Source organism: Anopheles arabiensis, chromosome 3, assembly GCF_016920715.1.
Source record: "Anopheles arabiensis isolate DONGOLA chromosome 3, AaraD3, whole genome shotgun sequence".
NCBI lineage: Eukaryota > Metazoa > Arthropoda > Insecta > Diptera > Culicidae > Anopheles > Anopheles arabiensis.
Window position 1 is genome coordinate 8,740,099 of NC_053518.1, and position 13,022 is coordinate 8,753,120.

The 13,022-nt window shown below is 45.6% G+C and overlaps 1 protein-coding gene across 3 annotated transcripts in view; it reads left to right on the forward strand.

Moving 5' to 3' along the window:
* The window catches only part of LOC120901435 (cGMP-dependent 3',5'-cyclic phosphodiesterase-like), a 46,841-nt gene that overhangs the window by 5,635 nt on the left and 28,184 nt on the right, over positions 1–13,022 (forward strand). For all 3 annotated transcript variants that reach the window (XM_040309384.1, XM_040309385.1, XM_040309386.1), the window contains one exon: positions 9,902–9,997. In XM_040309384.1, the coding sequence (XP_040165318.1) occupies positions 9,902–9,997 (96 nt within the window). The remainder of the gene's footprint in view (positions 1–9,901; positions 9,998–13,022) is intronic.

Genomic DNA, 13,022 nt, shown 5'->3' on the forward strand with positions numbered 1-13,022 from the left:
CTGCTTTTCGGAGTGTTCTTTTTTTTTCGGTGAAGTTTTCCCTTGATACGTAGCCTACTTTGATACGCTTCCGTTTGGCATATGACGTTTGTACCATTGTAACATGGCAGTTGGTTTGTGGGCTTCACGGTACTGGCAGCATGGTTTTTGGCATACTGGCAACCGTGCCAAGCACCACAGGTGGGAAAATTGACATGAAACGCGCGCGCACGTGTGTGTGTGTGTTTGTGGTTTATATGAATGCTGATGAGAGTTTAACCACATGAAAGTGAAATGGCATAGAATCTGGTATTTCATATTAATATTCATGATTTTAGGTTGTTTTTTCCTTGACTTAACATTTCTCTTCATATAATTTATTAACAAAAACAAACCCAATGCATTTGTTGCCATAGAGCGACTTTATACTCGCTCCTCCACTTCAATAAACGGGCCCGGGGCAGAACTTCTAGCGCGCGCTGCATGATTTCCACCGGGAGCATGGCTTTATGATCCTCCATCAATGCCATTAAATAGCGCTTGATTTCCCAGCGTGCCAAACTGAACATGCTCTTGCAATTACTGAATCACCATGCCCACCAATTGCTCCATCGTGCCAGTGCCAGTCCAGCTCGATGCCAGTCGACTCTTTGGGCACTAATGCTGACGCTAATTCCTTTCGCCCGCAGGGGGGGGGGGGGGGGTCTCATTCGGCTAATTGCTGGGCAATAAGTTTCGGTTTTATTTGCCTTTCGCCGAGCGCATTCCGCGCTTTGATGGGCTTGGGTGTTAATCCAACGGGCCAATGTTGTGTTTTGTTGGTCGTGATCCGGACTCGCGGCACGAAATAATTCCCTCTCCCATTCTTGGGCATGTGCTTGGGCAAACAACAGCAGTGGAGCAGCGCGTAAGCTGTCGGAATGGTTCGGATAAGGATACATATTTCCTATCGATTGAAGGTTTTGGGTTGGGGAGCTTTGGTGGGGGGTAGGGTAGGAATTAAATGTATTTAAGATGAATTCCGCCGGCTCAATTGCGGTAGTGCTTGGGCACAAAGCCATTGCGCGTTAGCACAGAAACGGCGAAACAGTCTGTTTGAACAACTGGGGCGCGTTTGCATTTCTTTGCATGAAGCTCGTGGGTTATCGTGGGCTTCGTTCCTAAGGCCATGGATGCCTTAGGATGGAAGCTGATGAAATACGATGAGTTTGACCTATTTTCGAATGAAATGGTGGTCTGGGTTGATGCTGGGTGGGGGCAGAACAATTTACAAACACCATGGAAGGCTATTTGGGTCAAAAAAAGCTTGAAGAAACGAGCGTTAATAGTGGAATCGTCTTATGCCGTTTGCCAATCTTTTAAGCCAAATCAACATCAAGAATGTGTTATTCAAAACGGTTGAGCAATTCCTTCTCTTTATATAAAACACGCTCACAACTCTCGTTGAACTCAACTCAACCTTTTAATGTCACACTATATTCAAGATACGAACACACGTCGGGCGCATCTCACACTGCGATTCGTATGCGAACCCAGCGAGCGTGCACGGTTAACAAGCCTCAGGACGTAAAGGCCGTCTTGTTGCGCTCTTAAACCATGCTTGATTAATTAAGCAATACAGCTAAAAGCTACTTCTGCGCAGATTTTCCCTCTCATTCCGTACGCTAAGCAGTGTGGTGGTAATATTATCTTTTCAAAATTGCCTCCACGGGGTACGGGGTAGCGAATGGGCTTGCCGTACAAGCTCGTGCCGCTAGTTCGTGTGTGTGTGTACGTATGTTTGTTAACATTTATCTTTTGTGCTACCTTACGTTTTCTTTCGGCGTTTTTATACCACCCAGTGAGCTAAACCCTAAACACTGCCGGCCCATTCGCCCAAGCTTATCGCACAAGAAAGACCTTCCGTTGGTGATAAAGATAAAACTCCTTTTTCTCTCACTTTGTGCGCGTGTGTTTATGTATGCTTGGTTTTTTCCCCTCCCTTGTACACCCGGTGAGCTTTTATCCTCTTTGGCGCGCTTCTGCACCAGAATCATTTCATCATCGGTTGATGAGGCGGCAGCAGTAGCTCCAAGAGCAACCTCATTCGGCCCGTTGTGTGTTTTAATATCGCGCCACATGGTGTAGTACGGGCTTATCCTTTACAGGACACGTCCAATGGGCGTGTAACGTAGTACCGTATTATCGTGTGTGTGTGTGCTTAGCGATTTTCTTTACAATTTTTGTTTTCTGTACCGGACAGAAGGGAAGGAACAACGGATGGCAGCCCCGATGATGATGGTAACCCTTTTCCCCAAACCAAGATATTTGAGAGAATACACACACTCACACGCAGACTGCCTTAATGCCTGATTGCGACGTTTTTCTTTGCGGCCAAAAGAGGAAGGAAGCAAAAGTGGGGACTGCCAGCTCTTCTTGTGTGTTTGTGTGTGTATCGCATCGGTTCATCTGTTCATATCGCAATAAATAGCCCGTTCATTGACGTCAGCCGAAGCCGTTGCAGAAGTTTCACCCGTCGTCGGCGCAAGAAATCGGCACGCAGAGGGTAAGGGAGAGGACACAGAAAAAAACACAGACACACATACCCAAACAAAAGGTTAAACCAAAGCGCATAAAAAAGGGCGCATTGCAAAATCTGACGGTGGCTTCGGTGGTTGGGGAGGTTTTTTATTTTATTTAAAATGCCTTACCTTTTTTGTATCTTCTTTTTTTTGGTGGGGAAGGCACTTTGATTTTCAACACGGATGTTGGGGCAATGTATGATGCTGAATTGGTTCGTCGAATGGCATACGTACGCTTCACCGGGTTTGTTTTTATTCCCATTCTAATCGCTTATCGAAACGAATAATCATCGTGTCGCTGCTCGCTCGTCGCTTTAACGGTCAGCGGGCAAATATAATTTGATGGGATGGCTGCCTTTTTTTTACTGTTTTTGGTCCACAAAGTCGTTTCTCCAAGCACTTCCGCCATTAGAGGTTTTTTTGTTGCTCCTATTTGTTTCCTGCAGGTGCAAGTTTAGGAGCTTGCATGTTGCTTTTTTATGTATATTGAAAGACTTTTGGACCGTAAAAATGATGATTTTGCTGTAGTGCTGTAGTGCTTTGCTACTCACTCTTATCGTACCTTACAGCTCGTGTTCGGTAAACGGAGCCGCCCGTCTGCTGATTTTGGAGGTTTAAGTACACCCGCGCGCGGTACTCGAAAGTCCATTAGATCATCTGCAAGTACTCACCGAACTTACCGAACTCGCCGAGGACGAAGAATCTGGTGCTGGAAGATGAAAAACTTGAACATGATGCAAATTTAATTGCACACAGCCACGGCGAAGAATTATTTTGGTCGACTTTTTTGTTTTGTTTTGTTTGTTGACTTTTTAGTCACAGTGAGCCCTATTTGTGTGTGTGTGTTTGTGGCCTCGACGAACGATTTCTGGGTGGGTGGCTTTTGAGTGCTTTTGATAAAATTATAATGCGAAAAGGAGAAGGAGGACGAATATTTTGTGTGATGAAAGCGGCGTGAGCGGAATTTTCCCCAAATATGTGATTAAGCAAGGTTCTGATTTTAATTACCGCAACGGGAGAGGGAGTAGGAGTTGTTTTGAAGGGATGCTCCATAATTGCCTATGCCTATAGAAAGCTTTCCAATTCACTTAAAGCTTACGCGGTAATTATTATGCAGCGTTGTTTTCTATTTCAACAGAGAGAGAGACAGAGAGAGAGAGAGCTCCATCTCAATCACCGATAATGAAGAACGCTCTTCAATGTGCAGCTGATACAGCGCCGCATCCCTTTTTCTTTTTAAACACAAATCCCTTTTTGTGCTTCAGCTTCCGGGCAGCACCCGGCCGGATTGACGAGCTCCCGATAAGGGAGACAAAGGAAATGGGCTTGGCAACAACCAGCAGCAACAACAAAAAATGAAGGAAACTTACTAGGAAAAGCACCCTTCATGTAGGCCACACACAATCGAGTGATTGAGTGGAACAGTATCGTGGAAAAACGGTCCGTTAGACACGCTTACAAGCGTGTCGGATACTTTTGCTTTTTATTGCTTTGGCTCTTGCTTTTCCTACCCTTTCCCCACACACACACACACACACACATACAGACACACATATGAAAGCTTACAGCGGAAGTTGCTTGGACGGTCGTTTCGGTATCGTTTCAATCGCTGACTAGCTTGTTACATTGAATTTCCGTTCGTTTTTTTTCGTGTCTACGTGTGTGTGTGTGTGTGTGTGTGTGTGTGGAAATGTTTTCCGCTTAAGGACACAGCTGCCCTCCCTCAATCGCTTAGGGGAAAGACGGTGGGGTCGAATGAACCCCACCCGGGATTGCTGATTGATAACGTTGCTCGATTGGGATTGGATCTCTTTTAGTTAGAGAAAAAGAATCACCTTCGCTTGGTAGGCATTATTCAGGTGAATAACAAAACTGTCTATTAATCTGTGAATGAAATATTTGTTACAATTCTTGCGAAAGCCTTGCATAAACCATTATTCAACGATTTCGTTGAAGAAGAATTTAACGCAATCGTTAGATAAAAGCAACGCTTTCTACGTATTCAATTCGCTTGCCTCTTTACGCAGAACGACTCAAAACGAAATTCTTTTCATGCCAAGTGTGTGTGTCTGTGTGTGCTCGTGTTACCCAAGACGCCCCCGGAGCAGATAAGCGATCAAGATTTGGCACACCGCAAAGCACCCATCGCACGCAGCACAGTTCACGGAACGGCACGCATACGTACGCAAAAGGTGAATGCATAATATGATAATATTTCAGATCCCTTTCGGATTGGAGAGGGATCCGTCTTTTTTTTCTAGTTTTTTTTTGTGTGTCTATTCGTTGAACTTTGAATGAAACGATGGATGTGTATATTTTTTAGAGGCAAAAAAGAGGGAAACGGAACGCACACACTCTTCGCTCGTCGCTCGTCGAAAAAGAAAAGCGGCTTACCCAATTCGCTTACCACCTAGGCAGCTAGCGGAATGTTGGAAATGAAATATCAGGCTGTGTACTTTTTGCTAAAGGAATTGGGAAACATTCTTTGGTGCAGGTGAAATGTGTGTGTGTGTGCGCACTGGATAGAAGGTATTCTTTTATTACTACCAAGTCTAAGATGGAGTTTATTTTTTATTAGAAGAAATGTCATGCGTTGATTATTAAAATTTTTTTTTATTAAAAGTAACGCTTCTTTGGAGCTTGAGCTGGAATTAAAAATAGCAAACAGGACTAAATGAGGCTGTAATACAATGTCAAATTAAATGGCAAAATTCCTGTGCCAGTTTTCTTTATAAATTCATACTAAATTGATTGTATTCGAATGAAACAAAACGCAGTACTTCGCGTGAGGCGTTTTACACCGCAGCATGTTGAATTGAGCCCACAACAACTACTACTAAAAAATGGCCCACCAACACGATAGAATATTTGTCCACCGACTGAGCTGTGGGTGTGTGTGTGTTTGTGTGCATTTTCCGCGCCAATAAATAGCGGGCTTGGAGGAAATTACCGGCCCGCCGCTGTCCCGGGCACACATGCAACTGGTAAGAACGATTTCGAAGCTTTGCTCCGTGCTTCGTTTCGTAATCATTTTCTCGATGCTCATCGTGTACGATGATGCCATTGGCGTACGGCGTATCGAAAACCCGTTGTGCAATTATAGCCGCGCTGGTGCTGCTCCCCCCCCCCCCCTGGACGTTGACGATGCACCCCGGTATGATGCAATGTTCGCCTAGAGCAGACAGCCTTACCTGCCAGAGAGGTGTGGTGTACCCAGTAGTTTAATTTTCTATCGAGCTGGGTAGTTGAGTTTCATTTCTAAAATAAATGGAGCAGTTCCTTATCGTTCTTACCGACAAATTTAAACATGAAAGTAAACCCCCAGCCACAAAACAAACGGGCATTGAATATTCATGCTTCAAAGGTATCTGCCGAGTTTAACCACGTGCTACACTGCTGCTAGAGCGTGCGCATGGATCCTCAATTTGCGTTCTACGAAAACCCCCGTGAACGATTATTCATTATCGTACCCGCAACATTACGCTTCCCATTTCGTCCGTTGAAAACGTTCCTCCACAAGTACCGGAAAAGGTGTACCAGGGGAGGGAAAGTTTTTAGAAAATGTATGACTTTCCCTTCATTGCTCCCGTTGAATGCTGTTCTCGCCTCAAAAGCAACCCCCATCACATTGGGCTCAGTACAGAGGTGTTTCTGGTTCTCTCTCTCCCTCTCTATAGTTGGCACTAAATTTCTCATAAACGTTGTCAAAAACATTTCCCCACCATTCTGTGTGTATGTGTGCTTTTTAGCCATTTCCACACCCATCACCTCAGCCACAAGCACAATCTTTTCATCTTTTTGTTTATTCTGCTTGCTTTGCTTGGTGGGGAAGAGATGATGACCGAGCGATAACACACCGCACAACTGGCAACTATAAACAGGAAAGCAATTTCGGCTCGCTGCCAGTAAGCTGTCTCAACTCTAATTTCCATTCGGGGTTTCGCATTTCAAAAGCTTCGCTGTTGCAGGAAAATGCTAAGGGGAGTTTATAAGGCGTGGATAATGCAAATGGTTGCTTTACTCAGTGCTTTCTTCACTCACAAACGCGTTGCCGTTTGCTCCTGGGAAATGAGTAGTTGTTTTAATTTCTATGTTGTTGCATAGTTGTTGGACCTATTTATACCTCCAGTTCTTGGGTTTGTATGTTGTTGTGTTAGTTGACAAACGCTGATGCAAACTAGTGCGTAGAATGGCGTAGAATATAGAACACAATGCTTTAAAGTGGTTCACAGTCTTAAAAAAAAAGTATCGAGTTCCACATCTCTTCTATCGCTCAACATCAGCACAGGCTTCCCTGTGTTTGCCAAGGAAATCGAACAGGATCGAACTGCGAACCCTCCCCCCTTCGGCTCGGACAGTATTTTGAATTATGATCCAAACTCAACGACAAGCCAGAGAACAAGGAAGGTCAGAACGTTCGGGTGGTTCGGCAAAAAACTATCCATAAATCAATCGGCGGTATAGACAGCTTCTCCTGCCCAACTCGTACGCCTCGCTTGACTCACTCGTCGACTCACAATTCTATGAAGACGTCAGAGTAGTAGTGTGCTGTGTCACTTTTGCCTACGTGGCAAAAATTAAACTCCTTCCTGCCACTGGGTTTTCCCACCCAGGCACCCAGGAGTTATTGGGTACGATACCCAATTCTTCCACAACATTTCACCCCGTATGCGGATGATGCGAACTGACTAAACAACCGACCCGGGGTAGTGATTTTGTGACAACAGCAGTGATAGGGGAAAAAGGAGGGCGCAACATAAAAAAGACTCTTGTACACACAGCGTTCGGTTGTGCGTGGCCGAAAATGAATTCCATCGGCATCGACGACTATCGATGAATGCCGTACTAGATTTGGATGTGAGTTTTCACCGAACCACCGAAACCAGCTGCCAGTTTCGCTTTATTGCCTGAAGTTTGGCTGCTACTACTGCTGGTGGTGGTGGTGGCTTCACCGGAGAACCACATACTGGCTTGTTCGTTCGTTGTCGTCGTGCATAGGAGACGTGCATGGCATATCCAAAATGTTCTGTTTCGCACAACATCGCATTGGTTTTTGGGGAGGTTGGTTGGTTGAAATTATATTGCGTACTTATGGGGTCTGTCTCCAACTTTGGTAGCCGGTTCGATCGATATGTCAGATTTCAAAGGGAGGAGAAAACAAAAAGGAAAAAATAAATTCTCTTCCCCCCTTATTCAGAACAGTAGACAAGGGAGTGTGAGTGCATTGGAAATGAGCTGTTATAAGCGCTGGCTCTTTCAAGGCCAAACAAGAACCTTTTTGGTGGGGAAGCTGCGGAAGCAACTTGAATAGATCCCAACAAGAACAAAAAAAATATAAAGACATTTAATAATACCGTCATTATGTGCCATCATCCTCGGACATTGGCTGTAGAGATTTTGGGGAGTGTTGTTTGCGTTTTAAGAGCGGGTATGGCCGGGCTTTTATTACGCTACGCGTTTCTGTTTTCTGTGTGCTCGCCGGAACGGTGTGGAGATTTGGGGCGCTCATTATTCTACGCGCGGCTCCGTTCGCGTTTAGATCCGTTGGATGATAGCAGCGGAAAGCCAGCCATAAAGGATGGCCCCTACCGGTGTGAACCAAGTCCCTAAAACCTCCGCTCCCCAAAAAGAGAGCCACAAAAGCAACAAACGAAGGTGGGAAAAGGTACAAACCTTAATCTCTTTCAAAAAAGTTTTCAATTTATGTGAATTATTTTCCATTAGCAAATAGCACAGAATGCCATCGCAGCCCCTCGAAGCGGGAAATGCATTATTCGTCGCGGGGGCTTATTGCGCTGCCGCCGACGTAAGGGCTAGTGGATTTAGGGAAGGACACTCCCCCCTCCCCCACTCTAAACACCGTGCCATCTCATTACGGTGACGAGGGTACTCGAGTCCCGGCCGGCATCGGACTATGGTGAGTTCGAAGTGATAAACGGGATAAACAGTAGCCGCCATCCCTGCAAACAGTTGGAGTGACGGATGCGAGAAGCTCTTTATTTTGTGAGTAGCCTTTTTGTTTTGGGAGGGACGAGGTTCGCCATGGATGACGTGCCGGCAGCAAGCAACCTTGATCATCAGGTTGGACAGGATTTTGCAAAAGATTGATGGATGTTTTTAAAGTGTTAAAAAGTGTCCAATTTGTTGTTTTATAAAGCAATTCGCTACGAGGCAGAAAACAGTTGCTTTTGACGAGGTTCAATTAGTGACCGTTCAGGAGATACTTTCGCTTGAGGGAACTACATTTAACATAGGGAAAAAAGCGTTTTTTACATCTCCTTTGTTGCACAGACATCTGGATACAAATGGATAGATATCTTACGAATCGTAAAAGCCATAGAAGCAACACGTTGATGACAAGCGGAATTTCTCATAATCTCCATTCTGTGTTCTGTTGCGCATTTCACTTGAATTATATTTCATTTATTACATTTACTCATAATTTGAACGATGATAAGTTCATGACAATTGAGATTCCGTTTTGCAGTGCATTTTTTTGTGTCCTCAATAATGACATATTAATCGTAATTTCATTCCTGCACTTCTAAAGGCCAGCGTTTCGTTCAGAGAGGGAACAAATGAAATTCCCCGAATGAGCCGAAGCCAGATTTATTTAACTTTCAATTCAAATACCAGTAAAATAGCAACGGAAATTGATTTCTTATGAAATTTGCCCATCGTTTTGTTTGATTTACTGCGAACTCAACTCGGTAACATTTGCAACGCATTCTTTGACAAAAGCTCGCCAAAGAACGTGCATTTACATGGCTTCACTTTTAATCTGCCCATTTTTCGCCGAAAAAAAAACCTCAATCAACTTTCCCCGCACTGCGTGGTTGGAGTATAGAGATCAACATCAATCATCTCCAAACTCCGTGTCATCCGGTGGCCAGGACTAAATCACGCAGAAAATGCGCTTCATCCCATCGTGCCGGATCAGTGAAAATCCAACGAAAATCCACCCGAAAGCTTTCCAACGCCCGTTTCGGCACCGATGCTGCTCAATGACACGACGCTGATATTTCGTAGCATTTATAAAAAAGGGGTTCAACGTGGTCGTCGAGACTGCAGATCATGTCAAAGCCCGACTTCCGAACGCCGATAGCGATATGAATATTGAAAACACGGCGCTGTACGCATGCAAAGAATCGATTGATGATGAAGGTTTTTGTTGAAATTTAAAACCAATCCCGTGCTGCTGCTGCATACGTGGTGTTGTTTGCAAGCGCTACTCTTATACGCTGCGGCTTATCCTGTCGGTGGAGTACGTGGTTTACGTGGGCGATGAAGGTATAAAAATGGAAATTGAATTTAATAATTACGCGTTTTGTTTTGTGCTTTCTGTTTTTATTGCTTCACAGATCAACTCTACCCATTTCCGCAGCGGTTCGCAACACAATGGATACCCGTTCGTCATCGATGACCTTAACAAGGATTTCTCCGAGGTGATTGAAATGGTGAGTACTGGCTTTTCTTGCTCTATCTCTCTTTATTATTGCAGTACATCTTGAAATGTGTAAGCAAAGAATTGGTTTAAAAATAATAACGATTTGTGACGTCTTCATGGATTGTCGATGCTACCGGCAGCAGTAGTGGTGACCTTCAGAATCGATTTGAGCAAAGCTCATCATCAACTAACGAACGCCGAACCGGATACACGCCGTCAATATCGACTTACCCCCCCCCCTCCCCCCCACATGCTGGCTATGCCCTTTTGTTCACAGTAAAAATGGGAAACATACTGGCTGCATTCACTTATTAAAGCTGATCATAAAATAACAATTCCTGCCAGCGGGGCGATGGTGGTGGTCCCCATTATGTGTTTCCCCCGTTTCTACTAGTCGGCATAGGATCATCTATGCCACCGAGCCATTCGGCTGGCGCTCAATGTCAGGGACGAAACGGTCTGAAACCCGGTCCCGGTTTCAAGGTCTGCGTGCCGGCGTTTGGCAAAGTGCCATTATAGGAACGAACACTCACAGGAGGATGGCAAAACAAACCAGCGCGTCCTTCCCACACTCACACACGCGTACTCTGAGGTGCAACAACAAACGGGCGAGCAACCTTACCGACCGGTTGGGCGAGAGTGAATCTTCTGGTCTGTAAAACTGGCTGACTCACGGTCACGGGTAAATTGTAGCAATTCCACTGGCGCGCAACTCATTGCCATCACCACCACCACCACGTGACGTCGAGCTCTAAATGTGTGGACAACGGTTGGTGGTGGAAAACTGGTGCGATTACGAAAGAAAATAACGGGTATATTATCTTCTCTGCAACGCAGACATGTCGAGTTTCCTTCTGCGTGCATGTGTGTGTGTGTGTGTGCGTGTTTTTCCTTTGTCATCGCGTTAGCGCTAAAACGATGTGTGTCCTTCGTTCGGAAACGGCGATGATCGGTTTTCAAAATTCGGTGGAGACGCATGGTCGCTTATGGAGAGCGGTTTGATACGCCCGTTTTGGGGCTGTGCAGGACCCGGCACACACCACACGCTGACAGGCGATTTGCTCACCCTTCATACGGCCATTATCAGCGATCTTGCACGGTACGAAAATTCCGTCGTTCGTGTACCGAACGTGATTGCAGAGCAGGTCCTGAGAAACACGATACACCAGCGGCCGTCCCCCCCCCAGTATTGTACACGGTTCGTGGTAACCGTGCAGCTGCGTGCATTTTAAAAGGGCGGTTGACACCGTCATTAATTTATGTCATCCGCTTTCTCCCTGCTCGGTACGAACGCTAAAAACATCAACAAAATCAAACAACAACAACACACTATGACAGCGCGCTGCGCAGCGCCATGATAGATGGGGAAAGCGAGACAAAACAGCGAAAGGAAGGGAACGAAAGTAAAAACATGCGAAAGCGCCCGCTGCCGATGGGGAGAAACACAACATCACACACAGTACAGGCCCGTCCATCCCGATGGTAATCCAATTGATGTGTAGCGAAGAGAGCAGAAACCAACCGAGGAGGAGAACGATATAAAACGGCCAAGATGCTATCGTTCAATCGTGCAGGATTGTTTTCGTGTTTTCGAAAGACAAGCGCTCCGGGCGCTTGCGAAAACCGTCCGGTCACCTATTTTTGGGGCCGTCCATTCCTTTTGAATGATGTTTTCTGCAGAGAAGTAGCTGCAGTGTGGCAGGCAATCGATTTTCATTACAACAATTACAGACCGTATTGGGGCTGCAGTATTGGGATTAGTGCTTTCTGTGTGTGCTAAATTGATGGTTTTTAGCTTCAAATGCCATGTACAGTGCATACATTTAGGCGGAGGTAGAACCCTTACGATGTATATTTGCTAAGCTAAAGTCAAGAGACAAATAACAAGCTTTCTTGGAGCAATATTAGTAATTGAAAAACGCTAACATGCAATCTTTCATCATGTACACACCAAGATAAACATTTTGGCATTGCAAAAATGTCACCATCTGTCATCGGTTACTTGAGCCTGAGCCACCAATCGTTATAAAAGGACTCACTACACCTTTTTTTTCGCCACAGGTTTTTGGTGTGGAAACCATTTATTGTTACTAAGTGGCTTCGATACACCCGCCACGGGGGTGTCTAGGTGTGTGTGTGTGTGTATGAAGGCACCAGTATTTGGTTTCAGCCTGGTGTGGCTGAGCAAATTGTGTGAAATGTGATATTTATTACTATTTTCTATGACCATCCATCCACCCTCCAAAAGGCCACCCACTGCTTCCGCTCAAGTGTGTCATTGTGTGTGGTACAGGAGCGGGCATGTCGGGCATGTGGTCCTGCTGTGTGTTGTAGCGACACGCTGTCCCCGTGGTAATCCTTTCTACAAGGCGTGCCTTCCCACCCAATGTGTCATGCGCCATTGCCACAGCGTGTAATGACGGAATTTCGATGAACACACGTGGAAGCAGTATTAGCAGCAGCAGCAGCAGCAGCGGCAGACACACCGTCCTAAAGGCTTGACGCTTTGAATCCTTCTGGGAGCAACACACACACATACAGAGCCATGATGCCATGCGTCGGGAATATTCATCCCCTTTTGCGATGTTCTCTTGCTTTTGCTGTCCACACACACATAGAGACAGACAGACAGCCACACAGACAACCACTACTATTGGCAGCGCACGCTCGTGGCAGTGAGTTTAGGAGAGGAATTTAATCGCAAATTGGATCCCACATTAACGCAACCGCCATGAAATGAGATTCCGGGCACATAGGGCGGGGAGGGGAGGGGGAGAATTTTTCGATAATTTTCCAGCCCACTGCACATGCGGCGGTGCCGGTGTCCCCAAAACTGCTGTCTATCTCTTGCAAGATATTGGCGATTGTCGCCTACGTGCCTGGCCAGCGATGACGATCCGGCCGTTAATGGAAGGGCAGATTTATCGGCGTTCAATTTTAGAAGATGGCCACAAGAAATAAAGCTTCCTAAAATTGGCTTGGTTTACACTGCAGCAGTGCAAGGGAAGGTGGCTTATAATTTAAATCTCCCTAGC